We start from the raw sequence: 21774 nt of genomic DNA on the forward strand, positions 1-21774 counted from the left end.
AAGTTAATGCGGAAATAAAATATGGTGGATGGCACACTGAACTCAGCTGTAGCGTTGACCATAATCGATGTCTGAGTTTGACGTTTAATTAATGAAAATAAAATAACAGTACTGCCATTATGATGTGGACGGAAAATAATGAAGGATAAGAGACAAACGTCAAAGCGGGGCCCGAACGTTGGCGTGAAACAGACGGCCATTATAATTGAATACCCAAATTTGCACCTTCGCTGATGGCCAAAAGAGAGGGGTTGAGTTACTACGTTCTGCCTTGGGGGATATTCCGGTTTTTCTTCGTGGATCTACAGACAGCCCACTTGAATGAGCCGGATTATAATTGATGATGGCACAACAGACAACAGGCTCATGTCACATGAAATATCTGATCGAATTACCTCCCCCCCCCCCAAATAGTTCATTTTGATAAAGTACAGGAAAAAAATCTTCCTTTGACTAATTATGATTTTTTTTTATTTATCTTCTTATAGATGATCGTATTCCATCTTTTACTATAAATATATTATCAAATTTCTCTGCTGTCATTAATATTACAAAATTGAATAAGGAAATGGTAATAAGCTCCATAAGTTTTGCCGAAGATGGATTCCAAGGTTTGGCGGCTTCGTGTTTTGCCTTGTTCCGGCGATTTGAAGCTCCTTCCTCGTTTGTCTTCCTATTCTTACCTTTGTGGAACCTCTTTATGGGAAAGAAGCGCATTTTTTTGGCCTTCAAAAGCAGTGATCTTGGCAAATGGCAAGTAATGTTCTTTTAATATTATCAAGCAGAAGTTACCTCAACTGGGAAGGTTTTGAGGGGATCTCTGCTTATACCTAATCCCCGTTTCAATCTGGGCCGCTTCTTTGAGGTTTTTATTCCCATGGCAGCCATGGACAGTTTTAGGAGGCCGCTAGCTTCCTTGGTTGTCCGATCAATAAGATATTCAGGAACCTCACGTAGATGAGATGGAGGAGCCTTCTTGCTCAGCAACTTGTCATGCTTTAAAAGATCGACTCATAAAATACAGAAGATAAATTGCTAATAATATAAACTTAAAATACAAAGAACTATAAATCTTTGATCTTTACCCAAATCTTTCGGATTATGTTCAAAATGAGCCTTCAACCTGAATGATGACAAAGACAAAAGACTTAACCTGGAAGACAACCGACCATCATAAAAGGTTGAAAATACCAATTGAGAGAGACGAGAGAGATTGAACATTGCGGAGTTCGTTTGCTATCAGGGCAGCATCACTCTAATATTTTAAATGTCTGAACCACTGTATATAGTTCATCTGCTTTCAAGGCAGCATCCTCTCCTAAGGATACCTGCTAGTGCCAGAAGATAGAATAGAAAATAACATCATTTATGATTATTCGCCTTTCAGAAGTATTAATCCTTCAGTAAGTATCAAGGATCATTAAAAAAAAAACTAGCTTAGATTCCATGAGGAAATAACCAAGGGACTGTTGTTTTAATGAACAGATGACATGATTCCTATTCTTGTGACAAGTAAAAGAACATTTCTGGGTCATTGCAGAACTTATTGCAGTATTTAAATCTAATAGAGTGAAATGCTTACAAGGGAGACAGATACACCAGTGTTAAATGCTCTTCCTGTTCGTCCAATCCTGTGAATGTATCCAGCAGAGTTTTCTGGCATGTCAAAATTGATTACCTGTAGTGAGGCATAACATAGCCTGATAGATGTATAAAAAAATCTCAAATTGACTTGATTCCAAAAAGAAGAGTAAACGTTTTTATTCTGCAAAAAGATAAAAACATTAATCTGGATAGATAATAGGTCACTGCATGGAGAATCTTAGCAAGGCAAGTCCAAAGATGCCTACGAGATTAAATAGTTAATTTGGCCATCCTTCTGTACGTTCCATGCTTACATCTGATCAATCACAAAATTCCATCTCACAAGTTTAACAGGGTCATGAAAATAAGGTTCAATATTGTGCAAATTTTTTGTTTGTGTAAAGAAAAACAATTAGCCGACCCGTCTAGTGGGTGGGATAAAACTTAGTTGTTGTTTTCAAGAAAAACAGACATGAAAATTTAGAGTTTGACACTGTCATGAAAATAAGGCAAGTCCACTAATCTTTCGGAGAAGTATGCTAATAATATAAACTTAAAATACAGAAGATAAATTGCTAATAATATAAACTTAAAATACAAAGAACTAGGGACTGTTGTTTTAATGAACAGATGACATGATTCCTATTTCTTGCGACAAGTAAAAGAACATTTCTGGGTCATTTCAGAACTTATTGCAGTATTTAAATCTAATAGAGTGAAATGCTTACAAGGGAGACAGATACACCAGTGTTAAATGCTCTTCCTGTTCGTCCAATCCTGTGAATGTATCCAGCAGAGTTTTCTGGCATGTCAAAATTGATTACCTGTAGTGAGGCATAACATAGCCTGATAGATGTATAAAAAAATCTCAAATTGACTTGATTCCAAAAAGAAGAGTAAACGTTTTTATTCTGCAAAAAGATAAAAACATTAATCTGGATAGATAATAGGTCACTGCATGGAGAATCTTAGCAAGGCAAGTCCAAAGATGCCTACGAGATTAAATAGTTAATTTGGCCATCCTTCTGTCCGTTCCATGCTTACATCTGATCAATCACAAAATTCCATCTCACAAGTTTAACAGGGTCATGAAAATAAGGTTCAATATTGTGCAAATTTTTTGTTTGTGCAAAGGAAAACAATTAGCCAACCCGCCTAGTGGGTGGGATAAAGCTTGGTTTTTGTTGTCCAGGAAAACAATTGTGACATGAAAATTTAGAGTTTGGCAAGGTGATGAAAATAAGGCAAGTCCACTAATCTTTCAGAGAAGTATGCATTTGGAATATGTGGTAACACGTGCTAATCTTGTATGGAGAAAATAACTGAAATGTCCAAGAATGTGGAAGACAGTACGTGAGTAAAGTAACATTTGCAGCCATCAACATACCGTAAATACATTCTTGAAGTCAATTCGTCTGACACCTCCAAACTCTCCATCTACTTTGTGCCTTGCTTGTTTTTTAGATTTCTTTGATGACATTTTATTTTCCCTCTCCTTTGGCTCCTTCTCCTTTGTCTGGCTGTCATCTGCTGCTATTAAATGATCAAATAATCCTGCATTGAATTCCTGATAACCAACAACAGAAAATAAATATCAGGTATATATCATACCCACAAATCTAAATCAATTAATCAAGTATTTGAGAAATAAAATAATTAGAATATGAAGGAAAATTAGGACAAAAGGGAAAATTGTAAAAATAGGAATAAAGGAAATTATAAAAGTACAAACCTCAAGGATATGGAGACGTGACAGTATGAAAGAAAGCAGGATTACCGACGGAATCATTCATTCCGTCGGTAAATCCTATTGGTGCCGACGGAAGAAAAAAATTCCGTCGGTAAAATTAAATATTACCGACGGAATTTTAATTTCGTCGGTAACGCTACATAAAAAACTCTAACCCCTTCGCTCGTTTTCCAGAGTTATAACGACAAAGAGCTTCTGAAGATTTAGTGTCATATTTTGATTTTTTACTAAATAAAGCGACATCCCAACCTGTTTCACATCCGTTAGTTTCAATGACTAAGTAGTCTGAGTCTAATAGTAAAGTTAATTGGGGTAAACGTTGTACCCTGGCTTTGATTTGTTTAACCAACTCAATGTCTTGTTGATTAAAATACCTTTGTCCAGTTTGAGAGGTTTTATTGTACAACGGACCACTTAATTTGCCAATGTCCTTCAAGTATAGTCTAGCATAATTAAGTAAACCTAGAAAGGATCTGAGTGTTTTTACATCTTTTATTTTATCTGGGAAGGCCAAAATCTTGTTGGAAATATGGGGTTGGAGTATAATTTTTCCCTGGCCAATAAGACTGCCAAGGAAGTCTATATGTGTTACAGCTAATTGCATCTTTTTCTGTGAGACTATTAAGTCATGTTTTTCAAATAAGTTAAAAATTATGTGTAGATGAGCATAATGTTCTTCTTTGGTGCGTGAGAAAACTAGAATGTCATCAATATACAAGCAAGTGAAAGTAGTTATTGGTCTAAAAATATCATCCATTTTGTGTTGAAAAACTTGAGATGCTATTTTAAAGCCAAAAGACATAACTAACCATTCAAACTATCCTTCAGGATAGGAAAAAGCTACCCAAGGGACTAAGTCAGGATGCATTTTAACGCGCCAAAGCCCAGATTTCATATTAAATTTAAGATATCATTTTGATTTCTGGATTTTGTTGAGTAGTTGGTTCTTATCTGTTATTTTATATTCGTCTTTATGACAATTATCATTAAGGCGTTTATAATTGAATATCATTCTAGATTGAACTCGTGTTGATTCCGCTCCTTTGTTAACAACAAAAGCAGGACTTCTATGACTAGAGTAATATGCATTTTGCATTCTTTCATTTTCCAATTAGTATATTTCAAGTCATATGCTTTAATAGTTAAATCTGAATTGATGATATTAAGTTTATAGTATACCTTATCTTTTTCCCAATATTTTGTAGGATTTTCTCCTAGGATTTCTATTTTCTCAAGTCTAGCATATTAGAAAAACCCTAAAAACCGAAATAGAAAAGTGGCACACCAGGATCAAGGGATGGGTTCGCGCTAGATGGGGGTGACTTTGTCGATGCCCTTCTTCGACATCGCTCGCGTCAAACGGGGGTCAAAACCGAGTTCCTCAAAGTCGACGTCCTCTTCTTTCTCCTCGTTCCCGCCCATCGGGTTTCGATGCTCCATCTTATTGTAGCTCTAAGTCTACGTCCTCGGCTTCAAGCGGCCAAATCAAGGCGCTGCTAACTCGCAACAGATTGTTCGTCGTAGTCTTCGCTGTCAATAGATGCTTGTCGCTTTTGCTGCCACGCCGCTGCCGATGTTCGCCGTAATCCTCCGCGCCGTTGGGAAGTAGATTGTTTTGAAGGTAATTAGGTGTTTAGGTTTTGAGATACGATTGGGTGGCGGATGGAAAATTCAGACAGGGCACCAGGACAAGGGCGCAGGGCTATGTTTGTAATTAAGAAACATTCAAATAACGAGAAGTGATGTTTAGAAACAATAGATAGTTTTATAACCATAAAGCAATATTATTGGTTTTTAGCAAGAACAATATTTGAACATATTCGAAAAAAATATTGTGAGTCAGATTTTCATCCCCAACATTCGGTTCCCTTCCAAGCAAGTGCGCCAATCCATATAGAAGTGCTATTGCCACCGTGGCATGTTGTTTTTTCCTCCCGGTGGGCTCCATTCCCCTCCTCCAGCTCGCATTTTGGATTTGCTTCTGCAAAACCTCCGTTGCCAACTCACCTCCATAATTTCACAGCGCCGCACCAAACCAGATGCTCTGTAGGAACAGCGTTCTGCGGCAATGACTCGATAATTTCACTGCGCCGCACCAAACCAACTCCACTGTAGGAACAGCGTTCTGCAGCAATGACTCGCGTCCTCCGGCGGACGCAGTCAAAGAGGGGATTATCAGAAGTGACTTCGAGAGATGACATCGCGTAGCGACAAATAGACGACAATTTTATTGGGACGCAACGTGGAGGAACACGTTTCCGAAATAGGTAAGGCAAGCATCTTGAGTCTTGCACTCTACGTGACAGCGGATCACCTTGTACGAAAATTACAGCCGCCGGCCGGTTGGGTGGCTCCGCTATTTGCAGTCGGCCAGGGTCCAAACAAATCTCAATCTAAAGGGTAGCAGTGGCAATGCAAGAGATCTTCTCTGGGCGACAGTAAGGCGATGGCGTATGCCGTAATATTTGTACGTTAAATTGGCGAGGCAGAGGCCGAAAAGGTTAGAAGAAAGCGTCGTCGCCGCCGGAGATGTGCCCGACGACGAAGAATCCAAACGACACTGCCTACGAGGATGCCAGCGGTTTCGCACCGACGCGGGTGATCTCCTTGGCCGTGGTGGAGGATCCCAGCTATGACTGGCGGCGGGAGGCGATCGAGGGGGGCAGCCTGCGTCATGTTGACCTCCACAAGGGTGTTAACGGCTGGGCCTCCCCTCCTGGGGATTTCTTCCGGCTACGCGGCCCCGACTATTTCTCCAGTCGCCAGAAGTACCCCTCCGGCGAGTGGCTTCTCCGGCCCGCCGGCGTCGACTGGCTTCGCTCCGCCAACCGCCTTGATAACGTCGTCGGCCGCCGGGACAACCGCATCGCCACCGCTTTACGGCGCGCTCACTCCCTCGGCCGAGCCCGCAAGGCTTTCGTCGTCGCTGTTAACCTCCAGATCCCAGGCCGCGAATGCCACTCCGCGGTGTTCTACTACGCCGCCGAGGATCCGATCCCGGCCGGATCCCTCTTGTACCGCTTCATCCATGGCGACGACGCGTTCAGGAACGCGCGTTTCAAGATCGTGAACCGGATCGTGAAGGGCCCGTGGCTGGTGAGGACGTCCGTGGGGAACCACGCCGCATGCCTCCTGGGGAAGGCGCTCGGTTGCAACTACCACCGCGGGGAGAACTACCTCGAGATCGATGTGGACATCGGGAGCTCCGCCATCGCCACTGCTATCCTTCACATCGCTCTAGGTTGCGTCACTGAAGTGACTATCGACATGGGCTTCCTCGTGGAAGCACAAGAGGAGGAGGAGCTGCCGGAGCGGCTTATTGGGGCGGTTCGGGTGGCGCAAATGGAGATGAGTTCCGCCAGATACGTGGAGACCAGAGACGTTGGAAAGGAAGGACGGTTAGGCATTCTTCACTAGCTGCTTAGTGAAGAATCAATCTAGTTGTAATCCTATTCAATTATCCACGATTACTCATCGTCAGCTGTCTAATTGTTTTTACTAAGTATTCGATTCATTTTCTGTGTTTAGGCTACATTTGCATCAGTTGTATGCTTCGCATACTTGTTCCTTTTTGCAATCTAGAATCATTAATTTTTGTGGCCTAAGTTAGAACCTTGAGAGCACATTAGCCCCATTTTAGAACTGCAACAGTTCCACCTTAGGTTTGCCAGAACTCTTCAGAAGCAGTTCCCGTAAATAGGAACACTTTATATCCCTAGCAGAGCTGGCTCATAGCTATTCCAGTTCAGCCCTCATTTCCCCAGGCTTTGCAACCTCCTGTCAGTTAATTCTTCTAGCTCAAACTTACGGACGACCTCTCTACTAGCTTTGTAGATATGCCAAATGCATCTATCAGTCTTGATCTTAACAGCTACAAACATGAACCACCACTAAACATTCTGTGCTGCATGCTTGTGTCTGTATCTACAGGTTGATGGCATCACATTATTCCATTTCTGTGCTTACTCATTTCAAAATTGTTGTTTGCGGCGAGCATCCTCCAAATGTTACTTTTTATAAGCTGTTTTGTAGTCCCTCAAAATGTTTCTTTTGGTGCATTTTATTATATGTTTCAGCAACCTGATAATTGTACAATAGAGACTTGGAAGTAATAATCAGGCAATACAAACACACCTAACTTGCATTTCAAAAACCATATATGTAAAAAATATATTCTTCTGCAAGTGGATTGGATGCCAATTTGACACAGTTACATTCTGATAAGGATTTAGCTAACTAGCCAGCAACTTTAAATCCATTCCTGAGCTGGAGAGCAAAAGGAAGATTCTTTTGATAAACAACTGCGACGCAGCCTGGGAGCATCATTGCGGACCTTGACGCCCTAATTCTTCCGAAAATGGGCTAACTAGAAGGAAAATTTGAGGAGAAGGTAAAAAAAACCATCAAAATCAAAGAAAAACCTACTATTTTCTAGATTTTACTAAAAAAGAAAATTTATTCACTATAGAGAAAAATCTCTCAAACAATGATATACACAGGTCAACTTTAATTCATAAATACCTAACATTCTAAAAATATCCTAAATACCATAAAAATAGAAATTACTAAAAATAATAAAAAAATATTCGATCCTCTAAAAATGACTTAAACGGTATTTTTTTAACCTAAAACTTGACGGTTACGAGTTCTATAATAACAAACCTAGATTTTTCAATTCTTACTCAGACAAAACCTGATTATGATTTCTGAATTAAAAATTATGATCCGTTGAAAATTGGATACTCCTACTTATCCTGCAAAGAACAAGTCAAATCATTTTTGTTTTCTCTACCGTTGCATTTCCTAGATATTTTTTCTCCATTAAATCTGAAAGCATGTAGATTGATTATGAAGTTTCAGTCTTCTATTGTTCAAGATGATAACTGGATTCTTCTTCAGGATTGCCACAAAACTCCAAAAAAGGAAAGATCTTTGATTGGTAATTAGTGATGATGTGTTACTTTAATTTATTGCAATCCTAAAATATGACACAAAAGATTTTGATTACACTTACATATGTAATTAATCTTCATTCCTTTCAACTCCATCTAAATTCTTATTTGACTTCTTTAGTTTGCTCATGTATTTGATCAATTCATTCAATATATATTTCTTCAGAAACTAATATAATTAAAATAATTGTGCTTTAAAATGATTTAGGATGTTTTAAAAAGCTTAAGGAAAAGATTAAATGAGAACAATTAATTTTACAAGATCTATTTTTTTTTTTTTAAAAAAAACAATGAGGTTATAAAAACAATGGACTCAGATGCTGTGCTTGATAGCTATGCCATGGCAACACAATCTTCTTCCTGCTGCAGCCGCAGTGAAATGTCAAGCGTCTTCACTGTAGAGGAAAAAGAGTCAAATCTATGACCCTTTACATAGATTCCTTGGACAGATATTAACATTAGTTGCCCTATTATTTATTGTCATCTCCTCTCCAATGAGGAACCCCAACCCCCCACACGTGGCTCTCATGTCTTCACATGAATATAGATTTGTGTCTGTTAAACAGAGGTCGGGTTTGAACTGAACTGCAGCAAATTGAAGTCGCCTGAAAAAGTCTGCCAAGCTCTCATGTGCATCACTGAAGCTCCTCTTGCTCTGTAGTGTGCAGCTACTTAATTACCACTCTTTACAATATTCTGAATCATTAAATAGACAAATTCAAACAATTATTTTATGTCCTTGCTCAAGAACTCTGGCTTTCACATATGGAAAAATTAACTTCAAATTAATAATGTTGCAGAATAATACTGTAACTTCAAATATTGTAGGATTTATAGTATTGGATGAATGAGATAATTGGAAAGATGGCACAATGTTAGTTTCAAATTCATATATTTTAACCTCGAGAATACTTTGGGGGAAAAAAAATCTCTTCGAGCAAACCTTAGCTTCCATGTCCAAAACAAAAAGGAGAGAGGAAGTGAAAGATCTACAAGCAGATCAATACGCAACCATCTCATTAATCTTCTTTGATCAAATATTGTCATGAGATCTCCTTTATAGTTGTTCACCTGTTATGCAATGGATTTGAGCCGGTCGGCACGCGCCGCTTGTCGTTGTCGACGACCAAGCTCTGGTTCTTCTCGCCGTCGTTACAGAGAATATCGACCTTCTTCAACCTGCATCCTTGCCGGCGAATGGTAGCTACGCCGGCAGCAGTCAGCTCCTGCGCCGGTGGTGGTGGCCGACGTCCGGCGTGATGGTGCCTACTGTGCTTCCTGTGGACGACGCCGCCGCGCCAGGAACCGGCGACGACGAACAAGATTAAGCATGCGATCAACGCAGCCTGAGCGCGTCTCCTCTTCATTCTCCTCACGTACTACTTGGATACCAAATAACGGAGGGGAAGAACCGCATTAACTCATCACCGGCCAAATCTGTTGCAGACAAAGATCAGCAAAAAAAAAAAAATGATGACAGAGACAGAGAAGAAGGAAGGATGGCGATAACAAATATATATTTTATATACGAGAAACGGAATTCATCTAAAATGTCGTACACTGCAGAGCACAAAGAAGACCGTCTATAAACACAATGTAAGAAATGAGGAAGATGAATGGGAAGGGAGAGGAATTGAGGCAGGGGGTGGAGGAAGAAGAAGAGTGGACTACAGTGGATGTCACTTGGATCTCCCATTAATCCCGTGGGGGTCAGCTTCCTTCTTTGGTTGTTTCTGTATTGGGATGGTGGGCACTGCTTGCAGAGGAAAACAACGGCACCAGCAACTACCACTATGACTTCCATTGCTATTTCTTATTTTTCATGGTACTCCAACTGTACATTTTAATCCTATACCATATTCAGATTAAAATAAGAGATTGCAATGTGGAGAGTGGGTTAATTAAGCTAAGAAATGGCAATGGAAGTCATAGTGGAGATCTAGAGCATCATTCTAAATTTCAAATGCAGTCGAATCATTCTGACTTCATCATATCAGTGTCGTTGAGAGTGATGATATTGGAGGAGATGTTAGAAAGGAAGTATTTCTTTGGTGGATATATACCTCCATCTGATCAAGTCTACCTAATTGAACAAAACGTGTATCTGTCTGTCTGTCAACGCTGTGCAAATTTTCCATCGTTCAAATCCACTGTGAATAATGGACTGATGTAGATGGCGAAAAGGAAGAAAATGGTTGGCTCACATCGTTTGAGGCCGACAAAGGAGAATGACCTGCTGCAAGCCACCTTCCCTCTGTGGTAGGGCAATTAAAGTCGAAGACGACTTGCAGTGGAATCCTCCTCTTCATGCTTCATCATTTTTAACACGAGGAATGTCCGATCTCTGTCTATTGTTTAATTAGTGCGAGGCGCCGGTCACTTAATTGGACAATAGGCAATATAGTGTTGGTCAATCATTTTGCGCATGGCATGCTGCATTCGCCCCACCCTCCACAACATCTCGACACCAAAATACTCTACGGTCAAACCCTCGCCCATTTCATTTTCTGTTTCTATTCTTTCTCGTGACTTCAGCCTCTGTGATTCTTGTCTGCGTACGTCGATCAGCTATTCTTTTCCCATAAAAAAAGATTGGGAATTTATTATTTTAACGTAAAGGAATTTATGGTTTTAAGATGCCTCTGTATGAAGAAGATCGATTATGAAGGATTGATCTATCTTGCAGAGCACTCAGGCGGCGGGCCCTGAGGGAACCTTTTGGTATCAGTGCAGTAGTTGTATATCATGTAGTTCTTTTGCGCCCACCTCAGCTTGTTCAGCCCTGCACCATCGAGCTGCTGCCACATCCAGGCGTCGGCTTTGCAGGAGGACGACGGCCAGGAGCAGCCATTGGCGGTGTAATTCCTGAAGGCGGCGACGAAGGGCTCCTTGGACCAATCTGTCTTCACCAGCCCTCCTCTCGTTGCCCAGTCCTCGGCGTCCCACAGGCTCCCGTAAACCCTCATCGCCTGGCTCTTAGGGTAAGCCACCCCTATCGACTCCTTGTCCTTGAACTCCCTGATCGGTATCCCATCCACGTAGAACCTGCAATCGTATAAATGATGTTAGATGCTATGCATTATTCAGTGTTGCACAGAATTCATGTGACTCACACAATATGGAACGGATTCCACAAAACAGAGTAGGTGTGGAAATGCTTGGAGGGATCGAACCAGAGGTAGAACTGCTGCTCTCTGTTTCCCTTCCCTTGGCTGTACACGTTGGTGTGGAGGACGCAGGGGTCCCCGCTGAGGTTGCCCAGGAACTCCAAGTCGATCTCATCATGCATTGCACCTTGCGACGACAACTGCAACAGTGCAATGGCATTATGCCAACGCAGGTCAATAATGTTATCGATATGCATGAAGTTAAAGATCAAATCTGCATTAATGCTTACATAAAAGGCGGTGACTGTTCCTGCAGAGTTCCCCGGTACGAGTTTCAGTTGCATGTCGAACTTGCCGTAAAGGTACTGGGTTTTGGACTGGAAGCCAGAACCAGAGTACTTGTCGAGAGAGAGCGTGAGGAGATGGCCATTGTCGAGGATCTTGGTACGGCCATTGCCCCAAGTGATATAGACGTCTTGGTGGAAATTGCCTGCAGCCGATGAAGTAATCAGCAATGCAAGCAAGAGGAAGTAGGAAGGTGGTTTCCGAAAGAAAACAGATGAAGCCATGGCGTTCGAACAGCAGACGATCTGCGGATGAGTTGGTGGAGGAAGGAAGATTCAAGGTGGTGTTATATAGGGAAGGGTAGGTGAAGATCGAGGAAGGTCCATTAGTTGATGATCCAAGAAGCTCAGAAAATGAGCTGGATCCAGTTGTTGCAGTGCATCTTCTGGAACTGGTTTTCCAGGGGCTAAAATTGGGCAGTGGATTTGGACTTGGAGAAGCTTTTGCAGTGGATTTGCTATGGGAACTATGAATTGTAGCACGCAAACCATTTCTAAAGATTTATTTTAGATAAGAGAGTCCTTTAGAGAAGCAGGAGGCCACGAGACCACAGAATGCTCAGGAAGAGTGTGGGAGTTGGCCTCTAATCCAAAAACTACCAACCAAAATCCGATTTTTTTCGGATCAACTCCGATCGAGTTAGCAGGTCTGATTCATTTTTAACACCCCTCCAACTTAAGAACTAAGTGAGTAGGATTACGTTCAAAGTTCTGTAAAAATAGCTTCTTTGTTCTAAGAAACGATGTCTAAGGGAGGCTGAAAATAGTGTTGAAAGTGGAGCTGAGTTTAAGTATGTTTTGTTCAACTTTATATATATTTTTAAATTATGTAGAGCTATTTTTTTTTATGCATTGTTATTTTAAAATATAAACATTTATCTAATAATCAAACTTATATTTTTTCTTTTTTTTTTAACTGAATAATTTGGGCTTATAAATTTTTATATATTTAATAACTTATAATTAAATTTTATATAAATTTACTCAAATTATTCATAAATTTTGTTCACATTAATGAATTAAAAACACTAGTGTTCTTTTGCTATTGAATAAATATAAACGTTTTTATCGAATCGGAAACTAAATTTGTTAATATCATCTGGAGTCAATTACAAGCCCATTTTTTCTATCATTTAGACATAAATTTTATAAAAGGTAATGAAAGTGAGATGTAATGTATTCTAATTTTATATATTCATATATTATTACCTTATCTTATATGTATCATTATATTATAATTTTTTTGTATTTATATATATTTTAGTTTTAAATTTTAGATATAAGTATATAATATTCTAATATCTGACTATAAAATTATAATATATTTGTAGTTTTATACCTTTATATTTAATTATAATTATAATATGATAAAAATATTCAAATATTTTTAAATTAAAATTTATGTTGTAGGATAAGATAGAGAAATGCTTTCTGCAGCATGGTCAAAATCTCGCATGACGTTTTCTGATGACTTGTCCAGCCGTTGATCTAATTATTTGCGGTTTATGTTTTGGCCTTTGATCGGATGTTATCATTATTATTATAATTGTTATTATTAGATTTTTTGTGTTTGACTATTCTTAAAGAAAAATACTCGTTTACATACTCATTATTTGTCTGCCCACTTTCAATATAATTTATAATTTTGAAATTCTGTATCTTGAATTTGAAAATAGTATATTTTGTAATTTTGCTTTCATATTTAAATACCTTGTCTTTATGTATTTCATTATTTCAAAAAACTCTTATCTTGATGTTTCATAGAACGTAGTTAATTGTCATCATGCCAAATGAGACAGTGGAACTCATTTCCTCCACAGGACATCTTTGGCGTTGAGCCTGCCACATAGTCCAAGACTCCAAGCCAAATATAACTCTATGGGCAGCTGAGAAAACAAGCACCGAGTAGCTTTTACTACGTTTGTAGCTGGAGATTGGTAGAGCTAACTGAGAAGGAGCACAAAATTGACCACCTCCAAATGATTGTGATCGGATCTATCGTAGGAGAAAGAAACACCCCTAAGTTGAACATGCACGCCGGTCAGTCAAATACCGTTCCAGTTTTAGATCCTCACAAAAGATGGAAGTCAACCATAGGATTAGAGCAGAAAAGAATAGGCAGGGAACACACTGTATGGTTAAAACTCCTCTGGTCAATTACCATGGTAAACTTGTTAGAAATATGAATGGTTAAGAAGGAGAACGAAACTTTTTGGGTATGAGTTTAGTTTTATAGTGAAAGTTTTACATATTATGGTTGATTTATATTGTTACATATAGATTGATGATGTGAATAATCATATGGGGAGAGATTTTTTTTTTCATATAGGTAACGAGGGGGGGGGTGGGGCAAATTCAAGGCTTAAATTGTACTGAACCAAGTTGACTCGTGTAAGAGCACGACATGCGCGCGTCGAATGCCGGGCCAATTAGAGCTAAAATTTGTCCAAGTGAATGAACCAATGTCAGGACTCGGACTCAGGAGTTTGTACTCGGGAGTCAGAAGTCTATACTTGGACTCTGCACTCGGGAGTTTGCACTTTGGCATGCAAGGCAAGCCAGTTTTTCAGCCAACTCAGTCATCCTAAGCAGCTCTTCGTTCCCTACTTAGCAGTTTGAAATTATCAGTCAACTCAACAAATAAGTCTGATTTGATTATAATTTAGATTACTCCTCTGTCTTCAGGAAGATTGCCCAACAATTTTAAAATAGACTATGTTAATTGAAATAACCACAGCAAATATTGAGGTGCCACAGATTTATCGCGTGAAGGCCTCCTCTACTTCAATTGAAAATGTTTCAATCAATCATGGGAAAAGACCACAGAAGTTCACTGGATTGAACTTTAAGAGATGGTAGCAGAAGATGCTCTTCTACTTGACTATGATCAATCTGACTACCCTCCCGAGCATGTTGTGGATGCTGATGTTCATATCATTAGTGTAGTGGAGGCATGAACTTATTCTAATTCCTTTACCGAAACTTTATCCTCAACTGTCTTGCTGACTCGCTATATGTTGTGTATAGCACGAAGAGAACGACTAAAGAGTTGTGGTAGTTCTTGGACAAGAAGTACAAAACGGAGGATGCGGGGGCCAAGCAATTTATTGTGGGTTGATTCTTGGACTACAAGATGGTTGACTCCAAAATGATGATTAGCCAAGTCGAGGAGCTTCAAGTGATCCTGTACGAGGTATATTCAGAAGGTATGGTTCTGAGTGAAACCTTTTAGGTGGCTGTTATCATTGAGAAGTTGTCTCCTATCTGAAAGAACTTTAAGAATTACCTGAAACACAAGTAGAAGGAGATAATCGTGAAAAAACTCATTGTTAGAGTTCGAATCGAGGAATACAACAAAAGTTCCAAGAGAAAACTGTTCTCTCAAGCTATTATAAAAATCTATGTAGTCGAGCATAGTCAAAACTCGAAATAGAAAAACCCTAAGACTTCCAAGATGGGACCCAGAGGAGGTATAAGCAAAAATTTCTCTAAAAACTGTTTCAACTGTAATCGAGTTGGTCACAAATATTTGGAGTGCAAAAAGTCAAAGAAAAATTAGGAGGCTAACCTAAACAAGGTGTTGGGGTTGCAAAGTTTCAAAAATAATCCCACATTGAAAACATATGAAAAAGATTATGAGTTTATAAGAGAAAAATATTTCCATTGGTATGAGACCTTTTGGGTAGAGCCCAAAAATAAAACTATTAGGGTTTAGGCTAAAGTAGACAATATCATATACACTACAAGAAAATTGATTTATAATGATGAAAATTTAATGAGGGTATTTAATTTCGTAACTATAGATAACAAATCCATAATTCTTCTCATAATTGAGTATTATTTTTAGGTGCCAAATTTTCCACCAAATAGAATTTTTGTTAATATTATATTATATTATATTAAAAAAAAATATAACACATCTATGAACTTTGTTTTTACCCTATCTATGTCCTTGCGTCTCCTTCTCCTCTCCATAGCAAGCGAGCGACGTGCAACGACATCGACTTCTCCTCTCCGTACTAATACGCTTGACTCCTTCCCTCTCCACAAGTCAAAACTGTTATGACCAAAAGTAGCTAGAGGGGGGGGGGGGGGGGGTGAATAGCTCGTCGCGTTCGCTCGTTGCTCGGCGTTGCTCGGCGTTGCTTGTTTCTTCAAGAATATGCAGCGGAAAATACAGAAACAAATACAACAACGCTAACACGGTTGGTTTACTTGGTATCCACCTCACAAGAGGTGACTAATCCAAGGATCCACACCAACACACACACCCTCCACTAAATAAAACTCTCCTTTATGGTAACTACCAAGGGCGGAGAAGCCCTACAAGACTCAATACAAGAAGAGAGGGAAAGGATACAAGAAATACAAGCTTACAAGCTTACAATGAGTATAAACCCTAACCCTAGCTTCTCTTCTTGGCTTTGATACGCCTCTTGACTTGGAAAACTTCCAAGATCCTTCAAGAACTGGCGATCTGAGCTTTGTGAGTGCTGTGGAGGAGCTGGCGAAGATCTGAGATGAAACCGTAGAAGAGATGCCGCAGCCATCACACGCCTGCAGCTATAAACGACGCCAACGGTCGGATCCCGATCGATTCGAATGTTCCCAATCGATCGGGGAGGCTTTGGATCGATCCACGGATCGATCCAGAGCGCCTCTGTGCTCTGGGAAAACGCCTGGATCGATCCACGGATCGATCCAGCGCTTATCGCGTGAAGCAGCCGCGTCCCAATCGATCCACTGATCGATTGGGACCTCTGGATCGATCCACGGATCGATCCAGAGGCTCTCTGTTCGCTGGGACAGGTCTGGATCGATCCAGAGCCTGGATCGATCCACTGATCGATCCACCACTTGATTTTTGTCCAAAACCAAGTCCCAAACCTCCCAAACCAACATCCGGTCAACCTTGACCTGTTGGTATGTCATGCCTAGCATCTAGTCACTCCCTTGACCTGCTAGGACTCCCTTACCAAGTGTCCGGTCAATCCCTTTGACCCACTTGGACTTTTCTCTGTGCCAAGTATCCGGTCAATCCCTTTGACCTACTTGGACTTTTCTTTCATGCCAAGTATCCAGTCAATCCTTTGACCTACTTGGACTTCCCAGCACCAGATGTCCGATCATCCTTGATCCATCTGGATTTTCCCTTGCCTGGCTTCACTCACCAGGACTTTCACCTAGCTTCACTCACTAGGGTTTTCCATCTGCCTAGCTTCACTCACTAGGACTTTCACCTGGCTTCACTCACCAGGATTTCCATCTGCCTAGCTTCACTCACTAGGACTTTCACCTAGCTTCACTCACTAGGGTTTTCCATCTGCCTAGCTTCACTCACTAGGACTTCCTTCTGCCTGGCTTCACTCACCAGGACTTTTCTTCTGCCTAGCTTCACTCACTAGGACTTCTTTCTGCCTGGCTTCACTCACCAGGACTTTTCTTACTGCCTAGCTTCACTCACTAGGACTTTCACCTGGCTTCACTCACCAGGATTTCCATCTGCCTAGCTTCACTCACTAGGACTTTCACCTAGCTTCACTCACTAGGGTTTTCCATCTGCCTAGCTTCACTCACTAGGACTTCCTTCTGCCTGGCTTCACTCACCAGGACTTTTCTTCTGCCTAGCTTCACTCACTAGGACTTTCATACTGCCTAGCTTCACTCACTAGGTCTTTCATTTTGCCTAACATCCCAGTTAGGACTTCCCAGTCAAGTATCCAGTCAACCTTGACCTACTTGACTCTTCTTCAATCAATATCTTATTGTCAAACATCTAAACCCAAACCAAGACTCAGCTTGGTTACACAGGTCAACCTTGACCTGAGGGATATTGCACCAACAATCTTCCCCTTTTTGATGTTTGACAATACCACAATAACACTTACAATCCCATATGTAAGTTAGGCTAATCCCATAGCCTCCTTCTTCATGCCACTAGGTAATGAAAGCATAAATTAAGCTCTTCATTCTCCCCCTAAGAGGGCAAACTCCCTCTAGGTAATGAAAGCCTAACTTACTCCCTTTCATGAGTCCTTTCATTCTCCCCCTATTGGCACACATCAACCCATCGTTGGACACACATCAACCTATGCTCCAATTCTGGGCACACTTCCAACAAATCCATTTGTTGAAGACTCTCCCCCTGAAGAATTGCTCATCATGATCACAACTTCACTCATTGTGATCACCCGATAATGAGATCCTATACCCGTCATTATCACCTTAACTTCTCCCTCAATGTTGACAAATACCCAACCTTGAGCATTTTCAACCACTTGAGTGTCCACTTGAAATAATGAGGATATCCACTCCCCATTTCTCCCCATTTCAAGTTTAAATGCTCAACCTTGAGCAAGTTCACAACAGAAGGTTAACCACCTTCCAAGGTTCATGAAAAATAATTTTCATGTCTTTAAAGAGTCCCTCCCCCTAAAGACATGGTGGTAACTTCTGTCATTGCACCAACAATGACTTGGAATCCCTAAACCTTTAGGAAACCCAAATTTTAGAAGTTTTGAGGTTTAAATGTTCAATATTTGAAACAACCTCAATCTAAACTTCTACTTAGTCTTCGTTAACCAATCCATCCTTGTTTTCAACATGAAAACACCCTTGTATTGTATACAAATGTATTATAGGGGTTTGGAATGGTTGCATAGACTAACCATGGTTCAAAGATGCTGAAATCAGGCCTTCCCAGCCAAAATCAGCAACCTGGATCGATTGGAGTTGGGTTCCAATCGATTGAACCTGGCTGAATCGATCCACTGATCGATTCAGACTCCCTGGATCGATCGGCTGATCGATCCAGCGAGCTTCTGCTTGCGGAATTACCTTCTGAATCGATCCACGGATCGATTCAGGCACTCCAATTGATCCATGGATCGATCGGAGCTCTGATAGTTGCTGAAATTCCATTTCAGTCAACTTCAGAAACCCCTAGAAAATTCTACAAAAATCCTAAAATTATGAAATTTCGTGTAGACATTATTTAGGGCATTTACTATCACGGAAAAATAGTTTTCTATGAAAATACTTCATATTTTCAAAGATTGACACAAACTTGAAAACTTGCAAAAACTTTAGTGTTTTCTTCAAGTTTGTGTCTAACTATTCAATTGTGATTACTATCAAAAGATAGCCTTCACCAAGGTTTTCCAAAATCATTTTGAAAAACATTTTTAAACCAATATCCCATCATGTTCCTTGGACATAATGCACATGACTTGTACATTAGCTTTCCCAATGATGGGGAGACACATAACTATGTGTTTTGATGAATTTAAAACTCAAAGGAATGCACTAAATCAACATCTTGAGTTTTGTTCATCATCCTAACATCTCACTTGTATCTAATGTGCACTAAACCACATACAAGTCACCTTATAGTCTTTGTGAGATGTAGATTTTGGTTTTTGCCCTAATCTAGGGATCATGCATATCTATCTAGGCATTTTAGAAATATTAGACATCCACCTAGAATGTCACTTGTTAATAAGGGTTGTTAAATGTCATTTGTCCTTAGTTACAAGGGAATTAAACTAATGCATGATAATGTTATGGCATACATCAAAATAAAATAACTTTCAAAAGAAAGATTCCTATAATTACATGATGTATGAATGTCATGACATGGTATTTTTGGATTTTTCATAATAAAACATGAATGCAAAAATAGACATGATGTCATGGCATTTGATGGGCAAACAATCATGGCAAGGTTTAGCATAAATAAAATATACCTAGATTAACTATCTAAGTATCCTTAAAATCTTAGCTAAACTTACGACTTAAACCTAGATTGCCCTAAAGTGCTTCAAGAAAATGCCAAAACCTAAATTGGCATTTCTAATTTCCTTGATTAATGTATGCCAATTGAAAATAAATATGTCCTCAAATGTTGGCATATTCCATTTTTCCACAAGAGTAGCACTTTTAAATTAAGGCTTAGTTTGCCTTTAATTTCCTAAGAACATACCAAAATCCCAACTTGGTAGTTCTTGTGTTTTCTCAAATTTGTGTCACTTTAAAATAAAATCAATACTTCTCCAATTTGGCACATTTTACTCTTTCAAGGAGTAAATAATAATTCCATTTCATTTTCAAAGGTTAACAAAAACCTTGAAAATGCTCCTTGAGTGTCAATTTCCTCAAAGTTGGGTTAACTACCCTTCTAATCGGAGTTGACACTCTCTAACCCATCTATGGGGTAGAGAAGATGCTCCTAGGAACCCAACACCTATTGGTGCTCCTTGGATGCTCTAGGTACTCACTAGGGATAACTTCCCTAGATACCTTCCTAGTGACCTTGTTGGGCTTCTTAGAAGCCTTGGTCACATTTTCTAGGTCAATTCTAGGGATAGCCTCCCTTGTAACCTTGTTCGTGACTTTCTTAGACTTCTTAGAAGTCTTAGTCACTTTGGTTGCAAAGATACTTCTAGGGATATCTTCCCTTGTATCCTTGACTTGACCTCTAGACTTAGGGTTCGTTCCATAACTATATGGAACCCTATGATAACTAGGCACATCCTTCTTAGCTTTTGGTTTGTATCCCAAACCTTTATGGCCATTGGATGACTTTGATTTTCCTAAACCTAAGTTATGCTCACTTTGCCCTAATAGGATATTTTCCATCATTTTTAGGGTCTTCTCCATTTTATCAAGTCTTGACCTCAAGACTTGATTTTCTCTCACTAAGTCCTTAGTATTTGATCCATGAGCATTTTTGTTTCTAGGCTTGTATCTTAAATCCTTAGAGTTATCGCCTAGGTTTTTACCTACATTCCTAGCCTTAGGGATAGTAGTTTTGGCATGTAGGGCCACATGCTTTTCCTTAAAGCCCTCATGCTTCTTATTCTTATGGTAAATCGCATTAAAATGATAAAAATTTGACCTAGCATGCTTTTTACCATTTTGCAAGGGAATAGGCTCAATGAAAGTTACCTTCCTTTTTACCTTGGAGGCTCCCCCTTGACTAGTGCCTCCTTGAGCCTTGACCATCTTCTTCCCCTTGGGGCATTGACTTCGGTAATGCCCTTTTTGTTGACACAAGAAGCACACAATGTGCTCCTTGCTCTTCTTTGTCCCGGAGGTGGTCTTCTTGAGCTTCTCCTTGCCCTTTTGTGCCATTTGGCCCTTCTTCTTGGCCAATTTAGGGCACTTGCTCTTGTAGTGCCCATGTTCCCTACATTCAAAGCATATAATATGATTTTTATTATTAATTGAAATATTTATACCTTTGCTTGTAGGGGTGGCATCTTTTTCTTTGGATCCGGAGGTAGAAGCTTCCTCTTGATCGGACCTTGATTCTCCTCCATTTGATTTTTCTTGACTTGTGGAGGTAGAAGCTTCTTCAATCTCTTCATCTCTTGACCCGGATGTAGAAGCTTCTCCTTCTTCTTGATCCGGCGTCACCAAGGATTGCTCCCCCTTAATCCTAGAGGTGGAGGCTTCATCATCTTGAATATGAAACAAGGAGTATGCTCCCTCCTTGTTCCCTTCGTTGCATTCCCTTGAGGATGAAGCTTCTTGGATTTCTTCTTCTTCGGAGGTTGAGCATCTCTCAACCTTGGAGTCCTCCTCTTGATCTTGCTCCAAAGAGTCACCCTCTCCGGATTCTTCATGATCTTGTACAGTGGAGGGGATCTCTTCATGAAGCTTGGCCAATTTGCTCCAAAGCTCCTTGGCATCTTCAAATTCTCCAATTTTGCAAAGGATGGTGCTTGGCAATAAATTGACCAAAAGCTTGGTCACTTTGTCATTGGTCTCGCTCCTTTGAATTTGCTCCGAGCTCCATCTGCTTTTCTTTAGAAGCTTGCACTTGGAGTTCGTTGGAGCTTTGAAGCCTTCCATTAGAGCAAACCATTGCTCTATCTCCATCATAAGAAAGTTTTCGATTCTTGATCTCCAAGAATCGAAGCTTGCCGATGTGTATGGTGGAGTCACCCTTGTGTCAAATCCAAGTCCATCTTGGAATTGCATCTTGAAGTTGAGCTTGATAAAGTCTTGAATTTGAAGAATTTGCTTCAACTTCT

General features: G+C 40.0%; 3 protein-coding genes across 12 annotated transcripts; 1 reads left to right on the forward strand and 2 right to left on the reverse strand.

Annotated features, from left to right (window-relative positions):
• Positions 1 to 472: 472 nt before the first annotated feature.
• On the reverse strand, positions 473 to 5093 carry LOC122030293 (DEAD-box ATP-dependent RNA helicase 16-like). Of its 10 annotated transcripts, XR_006125385.1 has the most exons (7): positions 4620 to 5092; positions 2972 to 3151; positions 2313 to 2386; positions 1583 to 1656; positions 1192 to 1328; positions 1086 to 1123; positions 702 to 996 (listed from the first exon to the last, which is right to left on the reverse strand). XR_006125385.1 is itself a non-coding variant. In XM_042589471.1 (5 exons), the coding sequence occupies exons 2-5, from the start codon at positions 3062 to 3064 to the stop codon at positions 1251 to 1253; spliced, it is 366 nt and encodes a 121-aa protein (XP_042445405.1). In that variant the 5' UTR covers positions 3065 to 3151; positions 4620 to 5093; the 3' UTR covers positions 702 to 1250. The 10 variants fall into 10 exon arrangements, 4 of the variants coding, with proteins under 4 accessions (XP_042445405.1, XP_042445409.1, XP_042445408.1 ...); XR_006125381.1 differs by having other exon boundaries at positions 473 to 726; positions 793 to 1331; positions 1583 to 1678; positions 2313 to 2408; positions 4620 to 5093; XR_006125380.1 differs by having other exon boundaries at positions 1086 to 1331; positions 1583 to 1678; positions 2313 to 2408; positions 4620 to 5093.
• A 513-nt stretch (positions 5094 to 5606) lies between these two features.
• On the forward strand, positions 5607 to 6848 carry LOC122030292 (protein ENHANCED DISEASE RESISTANCE 2-like). Its single transcript, XM_042589470.1, has one exon. The coding sequence runs from the start codon at positions 5864 to 5866 to the stop codon at positions 6749 to 6751; it is 888 nt and encodes a 295-aa protein (XP_042445404.1). The 5' UTR covers positions 5607 to 5863; the 3' UTR covers positions 6752 to 6848.
• A 1691-nt stretch (positions 6849 to 8539) lies between these two features.
• On the reverse strand, positions 8540 to 11962 carry LOC122030255 (xyloglucan endotransglucosylase/hydrolase protein 24-like). The gene is made up of 5 exons (XM_042589436.1): positions 11684 to 11962; positions 11400 to 11593; positions 9846 to 11331; positions 9358 to 9723; positions 8540 to 8982 (listed from the first exon to the last, which is right to left on the reverse strand). Exons 1-3 carry the CDS (start codon positions 11960 to 11962, stop codon positions 10962 to 10964), a joined length of 843 nt encoding a protein of 280 aa, XP_042445370.1. The 3' UTR covers positions 8540 to 8982; positions 9358 to 9723; positions 9846 to 10961.
• Between the last annotated feature and the right edge of the window lie 9812 nt (positions 11963 to 21774).

This window comes from Zingiber officinale, chromosome 10B (assembly GCF_018446385.1).
Source record: "Zingiber officinale cultivar Zhangliang chromosome 10B, Zo_v1.1, whole genome shotgun sequence".
Lineage (NCBI taxonomy): Eukaryota > Viridiplantae > Streptophyta > Magnoliopsida > Zingiberales > Zingiberaceae > Zingiber > Zingiber officinale.

Coding starts and splice junctions, on each gene's coding strand:
- LOC122030255 (XM_042589436.1), bottom strand. CDS start 11,962: ATGGCTTCATCTGTTTTCTTTCGGAAACCACCTTCCTACTTCCTCTTG. Junction 11,594..11,683: donor GAACAGTCACCGCCTTTTAT/GTAAGCATTAAT, acceptor GCACTGTTGCAG/TTGTCGTCGCAAGGTGCAAT. Junction 11,332..11,399: donor TGGAATCCGTTCCATATTGT/GTGAGTCACATG, acceptor ATACGATTGCAG/GTTCTACGTGGATGGGATAC.
- LOC122030293 (XM_042589471.1), bottom strand. CDS start 3,064: ATGTCATCAAAGAAATCTAAAAAACAAGCAAGGCACAAAGTAGATGGA. Junction 2,409..2,971: donor ACTTCAAGAATGTATTTACG/GTATGTTGATGG, acceptor GCCTCACTACAG/GTAATCAATTTTGACATGCC. Junction 1,332..1,582: donor CTGGTGTATCTGTCTCCCTT/GTAAGCATTTCA, acceptor TTCTGGCACTAG/CAGGTATCCTTAGGAGAGGA.
- LOC122030292 (XM_042589470.1), top strand. CDS start 5,864: ATGTGCCCGACGACGAAGAATCCAAACGACACTGCCTACGAGGATGCC.